At 37.5% G+C, this 17,308-nt stretch overlaps 1 protein-coding gene across 1 annotated transcript; it reads left to right on the top strand.

Moving 5' to 3' along the window:
* The first annotated feature begins 6,959 nt into the window (after positions 1–6,959).
* Positions 6,960–16,613, top strand: rrh (retinal pigment epithelium-derived rhodopsin homolog). Its single transcript, XM_042500146.1, has 7 exons — positions 6,960–7,071; positions 8,178–8,368; positions 10,859–10,958; positions 12,218–12,371; positions 14,861–15,029; positions 16,182–16,360; positions 16,508–16,613. The coding sequence occupies exons 1-7, from the start codon at positions 6,960–6,962 to the stop codon at positions 16,611–16,613; spliced, it is 1,011 nt and encodes a 336-aa protein (XP_042356080.1).
* The last annotated feature ends 695 nt before the right edge of the window (positions 16,614–17,308 follow it).

A 17,308-nucleotide genomic window follows, 5' to 3' on the forward strand; every position in this document is an offset into this window, starting at 1 on the left:
TCATGTGACATACTACCGGTCAGGTGACTTCCCTGAAAAATATATGGAAGTCTGAGTATGCCAAAATGAATTATTATTATTATTATTAGTAGTAGTAGTAGTAGTAGTAGTAGTAGTAGTAGTAGTAGTAGTATCATCATCACATATTCATCAACATCAACATATTCACAGTGTTTTTGTTGACTAGTTGATATTATACTCTTGAAATACGGCTTGGTATCATTTTGCTTGTTAAGACACCTTTCACAAGCTATTTTACCCTTTCAAGCCCGAGCAAATTGGTTTGATTTATTTCTAAAACATGGGAAAAATTGAAAGATGACAAGAAAATTACCTAAAAATTGGTTTAAAAATAGAAGTGTTAGTGAAAAGAGAAAAATGTACAGAAAGCTGTATTTATTACATACTACAATACATTTTTTTAACAAAATAAAAAACCTTTTCAGCAATTTTTACATCATTTGTGTGTTTGTCTTTTACTTTTTGTTTCTTATTTTCAGGGGATTTTCTCATAACTTTTAAATTTTTGGTCATTTTTGAGCCATGTTTCGTTAAGTTGCCAATTGCCTTCTCCCCATGTTTTTTTTTGGGGTTTTTTTTAAGAATTTAGACCAATTTGCAGGTTTTTAAAGGGTTAAGTATTGAATTCCTTTTTATTTCCAGGTGGCATTTTTCCTTTTTTTTCAATCTCTTCTCCTGACATTGTATTTGACAACCATTCCTGCAGAAATGACTTTACTTTGTAAGTGTAACATTTTCTGAGGGAATATAGTTACATTTGAATACATTCCATCAAATGTAAGAGAAAATTATTCTTTGAATACATGTCTATATTCATTATTTTTATCAAACTCCTTTCTTGCAGCATCAAAATGCCAAATTTCTGAGCGAGGAATGGATCTCACTGAGAGCCATAGACACTATCAGCACTCAAAGTGCCCCATTCTTAAGCATGCGTAGATTTAAGCTGGTGAGTTTTGTCATAAGTCACCCCCCGTGCCGCTGTACCCTTTCTGCACTGTGGATTCTACATGCATAACTCTTATTTGTAATGAATTTCTTCACCACTGCCGATGCGTGTCCTTACTTTAAAGGGCGTGGTTAACCTGCAGCATTATCAGCTGATACTCTTCTGACAGCCAGTGGAGCTGGTTTAACAGAGTTCTCTGCCAGCAGCAAACCCTGCAACTTTTTATGACATCTGGCCATGAAATTAATCTTAGAAACCAAGCTTTAAACTCACCTATAAATCTACAATATAAATTATTAATAAGTAACAAAGTTATTTTTCCAGTCGTATGCCTCAGCGTAACAGTCAAGTCAAACCGTGTCTGAAAACATGGATGCTTCACCCACATCTTCACCAAATGTCTCCACTTCTGACCCTGAGATATGATGTTGAATAATGGGTATAAAAGGTTTTTTTTACATAGCATTATTTCAGTGAACCCGACCTCTGACTTTTTGGATAGAAAAGGCCATTACTTTTGTTATATCCTATTCAACATCTGTGTTAAATATGGTTCTAATCAGTGAAATATATTCTTGTTATGGCCAAAAACATGCTTTGTGAGGTCGCAGTGACCTTGACCTTTAACAACCAGATTCTAATCAGCTCATTCTTTTATCAATGTGGACATTTGTGCCAAATTTGAGCAAAATACCCCAAGACCTTCTTGAGATTTTGTGTTTACAAAAATGAGATAGATGTAAAGTAACCGTGACCTTGACCTTTGACCACCAAATTCTAATCAGTTCATCATCGAGTCCAAGTCAATGTTTGTGCCAAATTTGGAAAACTCCCTTGAGATATTTTTGAGATCACAAGTTGACAAGAAAAAGACAGACAAGGTCACAGTGACCTTGACCTCTGCGCACTAAAATCTAATCACTTCATTTTTAAATGCAAGTGGAAGTTTGTGCCAAATTTGTAGAAATTCCTTCAAGGTGTTATTGAGATGTAGTGTTCAGGAGAATGGGACGGATGGACAAACCGAAATCTTAATGCCTGTGGCCACACTCACCCCTGGCACGGGGACACATAAAGCCTTATCCAAAATATATACACACATAAAAATATACACAACAAGCAACATCGTTGTGTTTAAAATTTAATTTTGTAACATACTGTTTAAGAGGAAAGATCTACAATACATTTTTCAATGTATGTGAGAGAGTCAGTGTTTAGAGACAGTTGGTTTCTCTCTGGGATGTGGAGTGGATCTGTCAGAGGTAGAGGACTGAGGGTAAACTTGCTCCACATTCTTTTCTGCGGCAGAATATATTGGTGATGGTCCCAGGGTGTCACTGGAGGTGCAGGAGGTACCAGACTGTTAAAATGTCCACTTTACTCTTTCTTCTTGTAGTCCTCCAAGTGCGCCAGGATCCAGCCAGATGGTCCCAGGATGGCCAGAGAGAACATGGTGATGGCAACAGTAGTTTCCTGAACAACAGCCACAAAGGATTCAGTCAAATGACAGCCAATCAGCATCTTCATCGCTACAGAGACCAGGATTCACTAGTGCATCATGCAAAGTGTCAAAAGTTTCACCTGCTGAAGTATTATAATTATTATTGTGTCAGTCCAACTAAAACTGGACTTTTAAAGTCATGTAATCATGTTAGTCCGGCTGATATCGGACTAAATCCAATTTCCCAAAATTGGACAAACACACACACACACAGATAATGTGATTGAAAGTCAAGCTATTCCATCACGTAAACATCTCAATCGGACTTTAACTGGATTCGGCATTCTACGCCTGCTCCTAGTTGCCGCGCCTGCCTCCCTCTGTGGTTAGGGGTAGGGACTATTTGTTATTTATGAGGGGGGAAGGAGTGCTGCAAAACAGGACAGGCATTTTAAAAAATTAAGCACTGAGGAGGGACTTGTGCTTTTAAGTTTGGCTTGGGTGAGGGACATACAACTTCAAAAGGTAGTATTTTATATTTATTTTAAACTAAAAAGTCACACCCCAGCTTTATACAAAAAAGTGCAGTCCCACAACACCAGCACGGAAGCTACGGGATGTCCTGCTGTGGATGACGCTGCAACAAAACATATTTTAGCCACTGAAAAAATTAATATTAGGTGCATTTTCTTCTTCACCTTCCACAACAGCTGATGGACACAGCGGTAAACCAGCAGCTCTGCCAGGTCGGTAAGGCCTATTTTACTGCAAGGTAGTGGTGAAAATATTATAAATATAATGTAGGCTTCACTTAAATTGATATTGATTTTTTGTGGATTAAAACAAATCAATGAAAGCACAGTTTACTCAGCTTAGTTTATTTATATTTATGTGATGTGGTGGTTTTCTTCCCAGATATTATTGTAAATAAAAAGTTATGATTGTGTTTTAGTCTATAACATAGACTGTATAATAGATGTAATAATATACATCCATAGCAACTAGCTGAAAGAAGGAATATTGCCACCTGCTGTGTAGGATTCCAACATACTTCCATCAATAAATGGATTCTCCCCTGGTGCTTGTATACTGAGAAGAGGACAGTATCCAATTACATGATCTAATCAAGCTCTAACTGTAGCTCCACTTAACAGCATGGAAATACACTGATTGTTAATCCTGTGAGGAACCTGATGGCAGAGCTGCCTTCAGAGGAGCTGCTATGGCTGACACTTGACTTTACAGACAAAGTCATGAAACATACCACAGTCCTGGATCTTAGAGTGCTGTCTATGATGCTAAATTTTTACTTTGTTACCTGCTTTTAGATGAACTCTTAGGACCCCTTTTAATATTACACACACTCATGTCACTCTGCAGACATGAGATGCTTTTCAAAATGAAGCTTTTTAAAAAGTATTGTATTAAAGTATTGTACAAACATTATTTTCTACTTTTATTGAGTCTATTTATTTAACCAGCACCAGACCTAATCGTGACTGTCAAGAATTCATTAATTTTTGGAATTTTAACCCTTTAAATGCCAGGTCATGTCACTGTCATGACACCACTATATTTTTAGCTGGAAAAATATAATTATTGCCAACTACATAAAAGTTGTTTTTTGTGGTTTGTTTGTTTTGATATTCAGCCTGGGGTATTTTAATGATTTCCAGCAACATTGGTAGCATGTATTTACTCCAAATGCCAAATATGGTACAAATTGCACCATCAGGGGGTAGATAGCAAAAACGAAAAAACCGAGCCCAGGATAAGACCCAGAAATAATACAATGCGTGTTTTTATGCTTTGATGGCGGAGGGATCAAAATATGCCGATTGAATGGGTTTCAATGGTGCTTTTTTTAAACTAACAGTTTGAATGTAACAATTTAGTTTCCAAAGTGTATTTTAGAGTTAGGGTTTTAAGTGCTTAGTCAACTACTAGTTTTTTGAATTTGACAGTGAAGTCCATCTGTTTCAGTTCCATCACTGGATAGCAGAGGGTGCTGCTTCGGGCGAAAACACCTTAAAATACTTATTGATACCCTGTGAAATCACTTCAAAAGTTAGCAAACGGCTTATGCTCATGATATATAAATCTGACTCTGAGAATAGGAATTAAACTGAGTTTTCTAAACACAATTTGGCACGTCGTTCCTTGCGAACACGACCGACCGCTAAGTTACATGGCTAAAGTTAGCGTTTCCTTACTGCGTTAGCTTGTGCGTGACGTCGACTTCGTGACAAAAGAATCATTTGATAGTAATGTGAATATATGACTTAAACATTTTACGGGACAAGCAACCTTTCAAAGTCAGTTAATTAGACGCGTTGACTTTCATAACAAACGTCTTATATGACAGGTATCTATTATGACCTCGTCAGCCAAGGACAGCTAAGCTAATGCTAGCTAGACGTGTATTTAGCATTAGCCCTTATCAATAACATCAGACTCACCATTGGGCCAATCTTCTCTTTGGCCAGGGCTGTGAACAGATTGGCCCTCTGAGCGACGCTGTGTCCCCGCAGGACAGGAGCAGCACGGCTAGCGACGGTCCTCAGGAACCCCGGCATGTTTCTCTGTTACGGTAAAGAGATGTCTTCTCGAGTGAAAAAGCTGGTGTGGTGAGAAAAGGAAGTGAATCAATGCGGAGGTCACTTCTCTTCTTCTCTTCGCGAGTGGTCAGTAGTGAGCTGCACAGCGCCACCTACTGACCCGGATGTTGACGTACATGCAGGCAAAATGTTGACTTTAATACAATGTATTGAGGTCAACTTTTACTTTACTTGGCTGACCATTCTTATTTTATACTTACCACTACAATAAAGTCTACACTCTGCAGTACATATATTATATTATATTATATTATATTATATTATAATTATATTATATTATATTATATTATATTATATTATATTATATTATATTATATATTTAAAATAGTACTACTGTAGGCTGGTTACTATTAAGATTTAACATGAAAAATAAATGAAAATCTTAAGAACATTCATAAAATAATCATATGTAAACATCACTTGTATATTATCCCCTCTAAAAATCTGTCATGCTTTTCAGATATGTAATGTACAAGTTATTAACAGTTTCACCAAAGAGACATTTCTCTTCTAAACTTCTAACATTATTTCATCTAAATAACGTTTTCACAATCAAAGAGGTCAAATCAATTTTTCCCCAAAAATTGAAGAATGGAGAAAAGTCATGGTGCATGCTCAACATAATGACAGGAGGCCAAGGGCCAGTCCCAGCAGCCCCATACATGTTTTTAGGATTTTAGGACATTTCTTAGACTTTAGGATGTTTCTAGACGTTTAGGAAGTTGTAGGATTTTCAGACATTTCTAAGATTTTAAGATATTTCTAAGACTTCAAGATGTTTCTAGGATTTTAGGATGTTTCTAAGACGTTCATTTGTGTCTAGGATTTTGGGACGTTTTCAGGATTTTAGGGTGTGATTTTTAATTTGGAATTAGAAAATGGTTTGGGAGTCACCCAGTAGTCTATCAGGGGCCAGATTCACCTTGCAGGCCGTAAGTTGGGTATCACTAGACCTTTAAGGCCCTTTTAACCCATTGAAAACTAGATCGTCATCAGTTATGTTTTTGTTTGTTTTTTGTTGTGCTGCGTTCCGACGCGTTTCACAAGCTATTTGACCATTTGAAACATAGGCAAATTGATTTGATTGATTTCTAAAACATGCAATGATGACCAACTTGGCAAGACATGCCCCACAAATTTTAAGAAATTAGTTAAAAAGTGAAAAAAAAAAGAGGGCAGGATTGTCACAATTTGAAAATACGGAAAAAGGGACAGAAAATAATATTTACAATTATATTAATTTTATATTTATAATTATGTTACATAAAAAATAAAATAAATTACTTTTTTCAAATTTATTACTAACTTCTTGCTAATTTCTGGACCATGTCTTGTCAATTCACTTGTTGCTTTCTCCCCATGTTTTAAAAGTAAATCAAACCAATTTACTCTGCTTTCAAAGGGCTTATTTCATTTTGTATTAATTAATCAAACACACAGCGAACATGGGGTCTGACTCTGAGGGTCCAGGGTTCCTGAGCAGGTGCCGTCTTTGCTAGTTGGTCATTTAGTTGCAGGCTTCCTATAGTTTGTACCTTCAGCGAGGTGAACAGTGTTCAGTGTGAGGCTCAGGCATTAACTCAACTTCAGTTTTGTAATGTCAAAGCCTATTGGCCGGAGCTCAACCTGCAAGCAACTCCGCGTGAGAGGTAATCCTCTCTGGTGCAGCTGCTGCCCGCTGCCTCCTGCTAACTGGGAGCAGTGGTATGTAATAATCCCCTTCACCCCGTCCCTCCACCTTCACCCCCCCAACTTCTACACAACAATACCCTACAGATCAGAGTCAGAGCAAGCGTTTTGCAATACTGACTCTCCATCTCTCTTCTTCAGATTTTGTTTTTTTTATTAGTGTAATTTTCCTTCAAAGAGTGTAAGTGGAACACTGTTATCTTCAATTAAGGATCGATTTTGTTTGTCTTCACCTCAGAAAATGGGGATTGACTCTGGAGTCAATATTTCAGATGATGCTGTACCTTATGGCGGAAAAAGTGCCTTTACCCAACTGGAGCACAACATAGTGGCTGGATATCTAATAACTGCAGGTAACGGAGAGAACACCAGCAGCAGCTCTAGAGAGAGACAATGAATGGTTTGAATATGGTGATGTTGCAGTGTGTTTTCTGCAGAAAGTTAGCATATAACTGTCAGAGTCAGTGGCATTTCAAAGGAGCCTGCATTGAGCTATTGTTAAGACATTACCTACTCTCAAAGGTATAGTAGGTAGCAGTAGTCTAGGAGGTAATATGCTAATGTGAAGTACTTTTGGCTGTGTAACAAATTTGGAACATTCATCATAACATCATAAAGAATACAGTGAATTTGCACAAGTTTATTCTACAGGCTTTTTTTTCCCCCGACATATTGCAACAAAGCCAACCCCTTCGCATAAAAATTATATATTTATTACCCACAGTAATGGGAGAACTGTCTATGGAGAGTTTGTCACTCTTTATTTTGGACAATTTTACTTGAGAATCAGTATGTTTCTATTATCTGGTTTTAACCATTTTAAACCTGGAGCAACATCACTTTTCTTGTGTTGCTTTCAGAGATTTTTTTTTTTTTTTTTCAAATTTCCACACCAAATTTTTAAACCTATGAACCCTGAGCAAATTGGTGTGATGTCTTTCAAAAACATGGGACAAAGTCAGCCTGCAACTTGGTATGAAATGTTCCACAAACTGCAAGGAATTATTATTAACTGTTAAGCACTTTTAAAAAACCTTTTTTTTGTTTTCTTAGTGCTTTCTCATACTTTTTTTTCTTTTACAAATGTTTTCCTAATTTTTGGGTCATTCTTTCTTTTATTGCTCATTGCCTTCCTTCCGTGTTTTTGAGAGAAATTAAATCACAAGACAGTGTAAGAGAAACATGTTCGTATCAGAAATAGACTTTAAAGGACAATGAATGTGAAAGGAAAGTAGCAAATTATTATCCTGTGTAAAACTGTTCTGGCAGCATTATGTAACGTATCCAGGTCTTGGCACTGTATTCTATGTTGGGTGTATTTTTCTGTCTCTGAATTTCCAATTTGCATTTCTCCTTTGCCAACAGTGAAAGTTTCAAAAAACAAAGTTTCAAAAAGTGCTCTGCAGTGGTTCCAAAATCTTTTTCAGTAATTATTCCATGACTTCTTTTCTCCTCTCAGGTGTCATCAGTTTAGCAAGTAACATTGTGGTGCTGCTGATGTTTGTGAAGTTTAAGGAGCTGCGTACTGCCACCAACTTTATCATCATTAACCTGGCTTTCACTGACATCGGAGTGGCTGGGATCGGCTATCCTATGTCAGCAGCCTCAGACATCCATGGCAGCTGGAAATTTGGCTACACTGGTTGTCAGGTGGGTGGAATAAGAATGCCTTCACATGTACAGTATTTTACCAATAGAACAGCCAACGTCTACACTGAAAGCTGCAAATTTAATGTTGAGATTAGGGGCAGTGTATTCTTTTTTTTTTTTTTCCATCTTCAAGGACCCATCCTAAATGTCTAATATGCACTGAACAAAGCCTCAGTAATGTTTGGAGACTGGTTTACTGTGTGAACATGTTATCAGGTTCAGTGGCCCCCACTTACAAAAACTGCTTCAGTGTAATCAAAGGAATGTCTTTTATTATTATTATTATTATCATTTTTATGTTACTGACATCAAAACTAAAAATAATAATAATTAAAATGACACCTTATTCTTTTACATTTTCCATTAAGAAAAAAACTTCTTAGACTTGGCACTGAACAGTGTTATGTAATAGCTTTGTCATGGAAATATGTGAACAAAAATACTGCCAAAGCAAAGTCAATGAGGACCTTTTGCTGTGGTGGACACACATATGAAGTCTAAAGAGCAAGAGAGTTAGTGCAGGGCAGATAGGAGTGGTGCTGCATGGGTCAAACAAACATGGACTTTCAACTAGGAGACCTCTGTTCCTATCCCGTGTGAAACTAAATCTCAACATAGTAACATGACTTTATTTAACATGAGTAAGTACTTTACAAAGGCACTTTATGTAATCATGCCAAATACATACCTTTATGTCAGTACTGCCCTGTACATAGTTATTTATTTTCAGTGTTTTATTGTGTCCTCTGCACCTAACCAAGGGTTCTTTTCACTAAACTTAACCAAACTGTGTGCATTACAAAACAAAACTATAATAGTGCCTGATAGACTTTTCATTGGTAGTGTTGCCATTATGAATTTTGTAATAGATCCCATTGGGGTGAATGTAAACCAGTGAGGTTGGATTTAGCCATCAGTAAAATGCTTGCTGGGGTGTTTTATTAAGTTTTCATAAATTCTACACATTCCTCCAAAATATATCTAAATGTGGGAATTACTCAAAAGATCAATGATCAAGTCATCATATTTTCAAAAACTTTTAAAATGCCACACTAACAAACAAGACTTATTCTGAGACTTATTCTGAGAATGAACTGAAGCTCCTTCACTTCAGCCACTGCACTGCAGATTCTTTTGGCAGATTATGTTTTTCCTCAGTTCTTGTTATTGCACAGCAATGTTGAGTTATGTGATTCTGGTGTACAATGAGAGGCAGAGCTTGGAGACCCAGAGTTAAATGTTTGGAGTGGAAAGTAAGGGTTTCCTTAACAGTGCCAATATTGTGTACCTTTACTAAAACGGATTTGTCAAAAATATTCACACACTCACCCTGTTTCAGTGACAGACGTACATGTGGTATCAAAGGTCATATAAAATATTCACATTCAGCCGGTGAAAATACTGCCCTCCAGTGGGTTGGATAGACAGCTTTCCTCAAAACAAACATGAAAGATCTAAAGATGAAATGTAATTTACAGGAATACTGTTACATATAGGTTTGGAGGATTTTTCCTTAAATCTATTGACAAAAGAGATGACAATAGATTTTAGGAAAAATCCTCCAGTCTTGTCTCCTGTGATCATTAATGATCAGGTTGTTGAGGTCGTAGATCACTTGAAATATCTTGGCACTACCACTGATGACAAACTAAGCTTTGACTCTCACATTGATGCCGTCTATAAAAAAGCTCATCAGTGCATGTATTTTTATTGTAAGCTTTGTGGTTTTAATGTCGACCATACTTAAACGAGAATGTTTTACTCTTGTTTTATCGAATCAACGCTCACTTTTTCCTTTATTTGTTGGTTTGGATAACTGTCCCTTAAAAACAAGAACCGACTGCAGGGAATTGTCAAGGTGTGCAGTAAGATTCGATTCTCAAGCGATCTTTTTCACCTTTACAAGGTGAGGTCTTTAAGAAGGTCCCAGTCAATCCTGGCCATCCAGAGCTATCCACTTTACAGTGAGTTTTCACTGCTTCCATCTGGCTGCAGCTTTAGCAAGCCAAAATGCAGGACTAACAGACTGAAGAACTCCTTGATCCTGTTGTCATTGTTTTTTTAAATGATTCAGTGTGATTTTAAATGTATTGTTTTTATTTCATGTATTGTAGGCACTAATGCACTTCTGCTGGCTGCACAAGAATTTGCCCCTTGGGGATCAGGAATCTTAGACTTATTTGAGTTAGTTTTTTTCATCCAAGTGAATACATCTGCATTCACATGTCTTGTTGCCAAAGTTACATATCAATATGTGTCATTCTGATATCACTGTACAATGCAATAATTCCATTTGAATTTCTATGCAACAAAGCTGTAAATTGCCAAAAAAATGAATTTAAACATTAAAACTTGGATGAATAATGTGTATGAGGTCATTCGATATACTATTTAGCAAAAATGACCTTCTGATAGGACAAAACAAGCTATTTTGATGGGAAATGGGGATGGGTTAGAGGATTTATTTCATTTCTGTGTTTTTGTCTCCAGATCTATGCAGCTCTCAACATCTTCTTTGGCATGGCCAGTATTGGCCTGCTGACTGTGGTGGCAATCGACCGCTACCTCACCATCTGCAGACCAGACATAGGTATTTATATATTGCTCTTCTAGTCTCTGTGCAGGGGCGTAACTTCCATTGGGGATGGGGGGACATGTGCCCTAATGTTTAAAAATCCTATTTTTCACAGGTGTGGACTCGAGTCACATGACTTGGACCCAAGTCAGACCAAAGTCACTAATTTGATTACTTTAAACTTGACTTGATAAAATTAAAGAAAACGTACAATTCAACTTGGACTTTGACACAGTTGACTCGTGACTTCACTTGGACTTGAGCCTTTTGAATGTGCGATACTTGATATCTTCCATCAAGCTCAATGATAAAAAATAATGTTTTTCGTAGGTATAAGGCATAAAGGAAACTACAAAAGATTTCAAGTGAGGTTAGAACATTTAGAATACAGAGGTCTGTTTTGTATCTCTCCCCCTTTTAACTCTTTAAACCTCTGTCAACATCAGTTTTCTTTGGCTGAATTAAGACACCTTTCACAATGATTTTATCTCAGCAGCATGAGCAAATTGTTTTGATTCCTTTCATAAACAAAGGGGAAAAGGCAATCAGAATAGGCAAGAAATGTTCTGCAAAATGCAAGAAATTTGTAAAATGTAAAAAAAAAAACAAGAAGGGCATGGGAGAGATAATTATTAGAACTCTATTTAAGACCTTGGGAAATGTCAGTTAAACTGTACCTAAAATTATGTTACAGACAGAATGTATTTTTTTTAATTGTATTATTGTTTTATTTTTGGTGCTTTTTTCTCCCGGTCTTTTCTTTGTTGTTGTTGTTGTTGTTGTTGTTGTTGTTTTAATTTTTTTATTTTTATTTTTATTTTTTTTGGTAACTTTCTTATTTTCCTTCCTCTTCTTTTACTTAATTTCTTGGTCATTTTTTGGTCATGTCTTGTTAAGTTGCTCATTGCCTTCTTTCCTTCTTTTTGAGTGAACTCATGCTAATTTACTCAGTTTCCAAAGGATTTAACGCCACATTACCAGACGTATCATAATTTGCGACTTCACTAATTTAAATGTATATAGATGCATTGCAAAAAAAATATATATATATATGATTTGATTATGATTTCACTTGTACACATAAAATATAATTGTAATTATAAGAAACTTACCATGAAAGTTACTGAACACCTCCTTGTTCCCAGTGAGGTAAACCTTTTTGACAGTAATGACAATCACAGAGACAATATTGTAATGTAACCAGTACCTCCACACTGTATAACCAGTTGACTGACTTACCTGACCTTTATTGTGAATTTAATTCCTCTCTGCAGGGCAGAAAATGACGATGAGATCATACAACCTTCTGATTGTGGCAGCATGGCTGAACGCTGTGTTCTGGTCCTCCATGCCGATAGTGGGCTGGGCTGGTTATGCCCCTGACCCAACGGGAGCTACATGCACCATCAACTGGAGACAGAATGATGCGTGAGTTACAATAGACAGCACGTGTTGTTGCATACTTGAAACAGAACAACTATGACATTACGTTTTTAATCCACAGGGAAAATCGCTCACCATAATTCCTGTATGACACACTGATGGGAGGGACAAAGTGTCGGTATTTGACAACCTGGGAATAAGAACAGTAACAGGCTCACTATGTGCATACGTAAAAACATCCTATCAGCTAACACTAGGCAGGTTTCCATTTACTCTCAAATTGTGCTAATTGAAATTGTGAATATAAAATACATTTAATGGAAACGTCAATTTTGAAAAAAAAAATATATCGCAAAAAAGTTTTTACCCTTGCATGAGGTGGTGCTTCAGGCGATTTGGAAAAAGCGATATTTGGCAAAACTGCAGTGGAAACACTTTTTTGGCTTTTCTAGGTCACATGATGCTATGGCTATGTGCTTATCAGTAGGAACTGGCTCCCTGATGATGCAGCAGGAGCTACAAGAGCTGTTATTGCATCACATAACTGTTCAAAAGTTGAGTGGATCATCCAGAAATTTGCCAATCCACAATTCTTCTGTGAAATAGTGGACTATCACATCCCAGAAATCCTTCATACGTGACTGCTCCCACGTGTAAGGGGCTTGCTTCTCCATTGTCAATCGCATAACACGCCTACGTGGCCTTGGATTGTAAATAATGACGGCTGGTGCTGTGGCCACAATAGATATAAAGCTGCTAATGTTTTGAACATCCATCGCCATGCTTCTTGGAATGTTATCACCAGAGGAGAAGTCGCAGTAATTAAACATAAATAAACATAATTTAATGGAAACACAGTCATCTCGCAATTGTGTTTTGCACAAAGCTGTAATGTAAACTGGGCGAGTGATTACCAAAACACAGAAAATAAATACCCACAAAATATTACTATGCATAAAATCATATGAAACTATATTCCATCATTAACCCATTAAAAATGGTTAAAAAGATCCCCCCAAACAACAGTTCAAAAGCAGACTAAGAATCAAAGCTTAAATCTATCTTAATAGCTTTACCTTATTGTCTTATACCCTGTGGGATACATGGGAGGAAATAAGATTTAAAAAATGTAACAGGTGGTCTTAACCTACCACTGTGTTCAATAGGACAGTCCATACTGTCCACATGCAGTAGATGTCCGTCAATCTCACTTAGTTTGTTTGTGTTTTTACGAAGTTTACTATATCACGTTGCATTGCTGAAATGTAAAGAATGTCTTAGCGAGAGATTATCAGCTCATCTGATTAGTGGAGGCCTTCAGTCATAGAGCAGTCAATTATTTAAGGCACAGCAGCATCATGAGCTGAAACATGACTCAGAGCCAACCAAGCAGCATAGGCCACAGCTGTGTCTTATTTTAGACTAAGGAGTTTTAGACAAATATATGTTTCAGAATCACGTAACAAAAAGCAACAAAACACCAAACCACCATGTTACCTGTTGCTGTTACCACTGTGGTGAGTGTTACAACCACTGTCTACCATATCTAGCTATGTATATATGTATATGTGTGTGTACTGTTACTACTGGACCCCTACTACTAAAATTTCTACTACCACTAATGCCGAAGTTTTCCTGTGAACAAATATGGAATTAAGTTGATAAATAGCTACAAGAAGTATTGGTAAAGTAGTTGTTATAGTAGTTATTTTAGTATTTGGTCAAGAATTCATATGATTATCTATAATATTATTATTGATAATAATTAATACCATCTAATGTGGTAATGTAATGCTGTATTGTGCAGTGGAGTATAAGTTGTTTATGTATATATATATATATAGTGTGCAGTAACGAAATCCACGGTGGGGGAGTTCCCACCAAGACACCTGTCCGACCAATCGTCAGCAGCTCCATGGAATGCGAGTGCATGGATTGGCTGTCACAGCTGTCAATCATGGCGGAAAAGCCCCCCTTTTTGTATAATGTAATAACTCATTAAAACCAAATATCGTAAGCTACCGAGCTACCTTCAGTGACAGAAACCATTTTTGGGAAAAAATTGATTTGGCGTGTACTTTGACTTATTAGTTTGGCCTATTATGTCCCATTCAGTAACATGAAGGGGCGGGCTTTATAACCTATACTGCAGACAGACACCAAGGGGCGATCCAGATTCAGTAGCCACACTTAGGGGGAGCTGTTATGTTGTCCATCTTTATGTCTATGGATCCCACGTAAAAGGGGCTCACCTTTCTATTTTGGCTCCATAACACGCCTACGTGGCCTCGGATTGGAAATAATGGTGGCTAGTGTTGTGGCTGCAATAGAAATATAGCTGCTAATGTTTTGAACATCCATCATCATGCTTTTTGGAATGTTATGGTGAGAAGAGAAGTTGCACAACCTCAGTCAATGGAAATGCAGCCATCTCGCAATTGTGTTTTATCGACATTTTAAAAATATCGTTTAAGTTTTGTGCAAATCTGTAATGGAAGCCCACCTGCCGTCACTCCCTGTGCTTTTCTCCACAGCTCCTTCATCTCTTACACCATGGCTGTGATTGCTGTGAACTTTGTGTTGCCTCTGTCCGTCATGTTTTACTGCTACTACAACGTGTCCGTCACTGTGAGGAGATACAAAGCCAGCAACTGCCTGGACAGCATCAACATCGACTGGTCGGATCAGATGGATGTCACCAAGGTGAACACTGAGCCCCACTGAGCTGTCCAGCTCAATCTTCTTTCTTCTACTCTGATGAGTTATTTTGGCACTCACAGTGGCATGCAGGCAGCTTTTGTGTTTTCCCTGCATGCATTGCTTGCATTAGCCTACTTGTGAAGTGCTTCCAGTGTACATTATAAGCATGGCATGATGTGATGAAATCTTATTGCACTCAAATGTTTTTTAATGAGACATCACTGCATTTCAAGTGGCATGTTATTCACCAAACATGGGTGTTTTTTAGCAACACACCACTGTTTTTCCAGCGGACATAGTGCCATGAAAAGAAGTTGTTTTATTACTGAGACATCTTTGCATTTCAAGTGGCTTGTTCGGTACCATATGTGGGTGTTTTTTTTCCAATGGGGAAATGCCACAAAAAGAGGGTGCTTTTTACCAAGGCATTGTTGCATATCCAGTGATGTTTGAGGCACCAAACATGGGGGTTTTTAGTGACCCAACACAGTTTTTCCAGTAGAAATAGTGCCAAGGAAAGCATTTTTTTCAAAGAAACTGCTGCATTTCCAGTAGCTTTTTAGCTACCAAATGTGGATGTTTTTTAAGCCACCAATCATTGTTCTTCCAGTGGGGAAAGTGCAATTGAATGTGTTTTTTTTTTTGTTTTTCTTTTACTAAGCCATAACTATCTTTCGAGTGGCTTTTTTATGCATCAAACCTGTGTGATTTTAGAAACCCATCATTGTTTTTCCAGATGGCTCAACTCCACTAACAGCAGTTGCTTCTTTACAGAGATTGTGCCCCCAAAACTGTGTATTTTAAATCAAATCATGATCTTTTCCTAACCATAACCAAGTGATATAACAACACAACACCAAACAAAGTGTTGTTGAAATGTAAAGTTTGAACTTACTTACTTTATAATAACATGCAACTGTAAAATAACATTGTTCTTTCAGACCATTAGGGTTCCACAGATCCCCGGTTGTTAGACGGTGGGCTAGAAAAAAAAAAAAAAAACCTAAACAGAAATACCTGAGCCTTTTCGTCATATTTTTTAATGTGCCTTTTATTCATATTAATGTCTAACCCTTCACTAAACTCTCTCCTATATATTGCAGTACCCTGCCTGTGTTATATAAAAGATGTGTTGCTGTTTGCGTGTGTTGGCAGATGTCCATAGTGATGATTGTCATGTTCCTGGTGGCCTGGTCTCCGTACTCCATGGTATGTCTCTGGGCATCTTTTGGTGACCCCAAGACTATCCCTGCCCCCATGGCCATTATCGCTCCACTCTTTGCCAAGTCCTCCACCTTTTACAACCCCTGCATTTATGTTATCGCCAACAAAAAGTGAGTGTTTTTCCCATCATCATGCTTTGATAACAGCTGGTGTGTGTGCAGATGTACTTGTTCACAGCTGTGGGGGAAGAGAGAGGGTGTGTGTCATTTTGATGTTTTAATATGCTGTGATGGTGAGTGGCTGATGTTTTTCTGCAGGTTCAGACGAGCCATCATAGGGATGATCCGATGTCAAACCAGGCAGCGAATCACTATCAATACGCAGGTTCCCATGACAACCTCCCAACAACCCCTGACCCAGTGAGGTGAAATTTCATCAGTTTCACATTGTAATAATGTACCCTGCCATTCAAACCATGTATAGAAGATTGCTATGATGAAATAACATGAATCTCTATCAGTGTCTTTCTTTCTGTTTTAGCTATTTTTCTGTTGGATAACCTAAAGCACTGTGGTGTTTACTGTGTACATTCCACCTGCTGTGACATTGTAGTCTTTTTTTGTGTTGTAGTCACTTCAATAACAAACTGACAATGAAAATCTTTCTGTGTATGAACTGCATTCTTAAACTGATTCACAAAACCACATATCCCATAACAATCACAGACTGCATCTAAAGATGGTCAACATGACAGTTCCCCCAATGTGTAACTTTTCAAACTGGCGTACCATAACAATGTCTGCAAGAAGGCATACAAAGTTATTTTAGTCCAGATTTATTCATTTTACTCTTCATCTCCAGCATGTCAACTGCCCCACACTTCCATGACTGTTTACAAATACAAAATAAACATATGCATGCACAGAGAGTGGTGCGTACTGTGCAGCACACTGGGGGAGGGATCAGAAGGAATGTATCATTACAAGTTGGTTGGATGACCATAGCTGCACTTGGTGCTAGAGAGGGAAAACTCACTGTGCCACAAGTTAAAGATTTACAAAAATATATTGAAGAATTTGTAATAAAAATGTTTAAAGTACAAGAAAGGGTTGTATAAA

This window comes from Plectropomus leopardus, chromosome 14 (genome assembly GCF_008729295.1).
Source record: "Plectropomus leopardus isolate mb chromosome 14, YSFRI_Pleo_2.0, whole genome shotgun sequence".
In the NCBI taxonomy this organism is placed as follows: domain Eukaryota; kingdom Metazoa; phylum Chordata; class Actinopteri; order Perciformes; family Serranidae; genus Plectropomus; species Plectropomus leopardus.